Source organism: Emydura macquarii, unplaced genomic scaffold (assembly GCF_026122565.2).
Source record: "Emydura macquarii macquarii isolate MOO-44397 ecotype Brisbane River unplaced genomic scaffold, CSIRO-AGI_Emac_v2 contig_3343, whole genome shotgun sequence".
Lineage (NCBI taxonomy): Eukaryota > Metazoa > Chordata > Testudines > Chelidae > Emydura > Emydura macquarii.
This window is the reverse complement of record NW_027133480.1, coordinates 5,437,501-5,440,000: the sequence shown is the minus strand read 5'-3', so window position 1 is coordinate 5,440,000 and position 2,500 is coordinate 5,437,501. Positions and strand designations below refer to the sequence as shown.

The following is a 2,500-nucleotide window of genomic DNA, read 5'->3' as shown; positions in this document are numbered from 1 at the left end:
GACTGACCTCATATGTCCATTATGTAATTTGGGTGGTTCAGTACTGTAATTGTAATAAGAATTTGTCTCTGTTTTTTTCCTTCCAGGAGTTAGAACAGAACAGGATTTGTATGTTCGTCTAATAGATTCAATGACCAAACAGGTGAGAAAGTTTAAGCTTTCCTAACAGTTTAAGTTGCTGAGTTTGTATTTTACTCTCAGTTCAGAGGGCATGGTACTGAAAATTGATCTACTGCATCTATTTTTCTTTTAGTTTATTTATCATGCTAATTAAAATTCCATATTATTGGAAAATATTTAGAAAGTAAAATAGTTTGTTACTACCCTAGATGGCATATGGAAGATTAAATGCATTGTCCTTTGAGTCAAATTTTAATCTAATTAATTTTAGCAATGGATAGTTAAAAGAGAAAATGCTATAAAATTGCCCCACGTTTATTTTTAAATGCAATTTTTTTCAATTTAGAATTTATTTTATATATTTTCCCCGATGGGCAAAGACTACTTTTTTCTCGACACCTTACCACTGAATGTGATTTGTCCTTTTCTTTTATAATGTGATGATCTAGTAACGTGAGACGTTTATTTGGATTTAAAAGTTAAATGTGTTGAGGTGAAAAGTCATCTTGTTCTCCTTTAGTCCATATTCACCTCTCAGCCCCCCATCTCCATAATTCAAACTCCATGCTCCAGGGGTCACCCAAACCCGTCCATTTCCCTGAGATCAGCTTCTGTTTCTTCTTCAAAATCTCTGTCATACCTTGTAAATAACATAATTACAAGCAGTTCCTTATCACATTATTTAAACCTGTCTTGATCAACTTTTCCGAGGATAACTGTATGCTCTCAGTATTGCGCCATAGCAATTAAAGACAGAGAGCTATTTATGAGCTTTTGATAATGTTCAACTTTTTTTCCAGAGATTTGACGATGGGGGGATGGGGTGGGGGGCGGAATTACAGAGTTCTGAAAATCAGATTCCGGATCTGTAAATTCAAACCACTCGACAAATGCACCCTTTTAACCTATAATTTAACTAGCGTGTCTTACACTCATGTGTGAGAATAGCTTCTCCAATATATATTTTGCTAACTTTTAAGACCCAAAGCTAAGAGTAGACGAGTCTTTATTTTTTCCCTTCCCCAGCAGGAATAACGGGCTACTCCCAGCGCCCAGTCGGCACACAATTTTAGGGGTTTTGTTTTTGTTTTTCCACATTTCAGTCTTCCTTCTCCACCCCCTTAAAAAGTTTTTACTTAGCTTGACAAAAATAGGATTAGATTTAAATGCCTCCAGTACCTAAATAGTGTGATTCCCTTTTAGAGAAAAACAGATCTGACAGGCAAACTACTATCACTCTGACAAAGACGAAGGCGTTGTACTCTTCAATAATGATTTCAATAGGTTACAGAGAAGCCCCTTTAAAAGTCTGGAGCGCTCTTGAGTTGACAATGTGGTTTTATTTCCTTTGTATAGAACAGCTAAATGTTTTCGGAAATCGCTGTCGCGGTCTAATTAAGAGTCTGACATAGGCAGCTACAAGTATGGAGGCTGCTGAATAAAAGAGTCCAGAGGATACATTTTAAAGTGCACTTTTATTGTTCATTTAGCTTCGTACCTTTGCAGCACGAACAGGGCTGAAAATAAAGGCTTTTAATCTCTCTTCCCTGACGGGAGAAAAAAACAAATAGCCCAGTAACTGATCAAAGAGTCAATGGCGCTGAACCGACAGTTTATGGATTTCTGTTTGTGCTACAAAATAAAAAATAAATCACATATAAATACGGGGATTCATCAGAGGGAAAGTAACAATGGCCAGAAGTGATATGGCACGCTGCGACAACAACCATTTGCAGCCATAGAAACTGCTTGTTATGTCTGCGGTGCCATGCATTACTTGTGTGTTTTCAAAACAATACCTGCCTAGGAGGCTCTAGGTTACCGGTGCAACTGGCCCATCTTTCTCTGTAGTGACCGGCGCTAGCTCTGCAGGCTTGAATTTAAATCAACAATGGTAATAACCATGGCCATGTCAACACACAACTAGGAAGAAAGTAAGTGTCCAAGTGGCTGAGGAGGTTAGAGGGCACTGGTGCTATCATGGCCACCGGTGATATAGTTTCCAGAGGGGAAGTCATGGCGAGAATTAGATCTACTGCCATTTTTGGTTGTTGTTGTTGTTGTTAAATAGGGACTTGGTGGAGAGTCCCTTTCCCAGGCCCCCCTTCATTCTGGAGGAGTGCACGGCTGGGGAGCGTGCAGCGGCGGGACTGGAAGAAAGTGCTCTGGTGGATAGGCGGGAGCAGACTGTTCAGGCCCCTGCAGCAGTCGGAACAAGGGGACAGGAAGCAGAGGCCGGCTCCGGCTGGTGCGCGGGCTGTAAGCTCACCGCTGCTGGCAGCCGCCTCAGGAGCTGGGACGCAGCAGCTAAGCTACGGAGTCTCCTTAGAGCGGTGGGGGGAAGCGGCGCGCGCGGGAAACCTCTCCAGAGGAGCGGGGG

General features: G+C 41.6%; 1 protein-coding gene across 11 annotated transcripts in view; it reads left to right on the top strand.

Moving 5' to 3' along the window:
- The window catches only part of EBF3 (EBF transcription factor 3), a 129,344-nt gene that overhangs the window by 1,878 nt on the left and 124,966 nt on the right, over positions 1 to 2,500 (top strand). For all 11 annotated transcript variants that reach the window (XM_067533459.1, XM_067533461.1, XM_067533456.1 and 8 more), the window contains exon 4: positions 87 to 142. In XM_067533459.1, the coding sequence (XP_067389560.1) occupies positions 87 to 142 (56 nt within the window). The remainder of the gene's footprint in view (positions 1 to 86; positions 143 to 2,500) is intronic.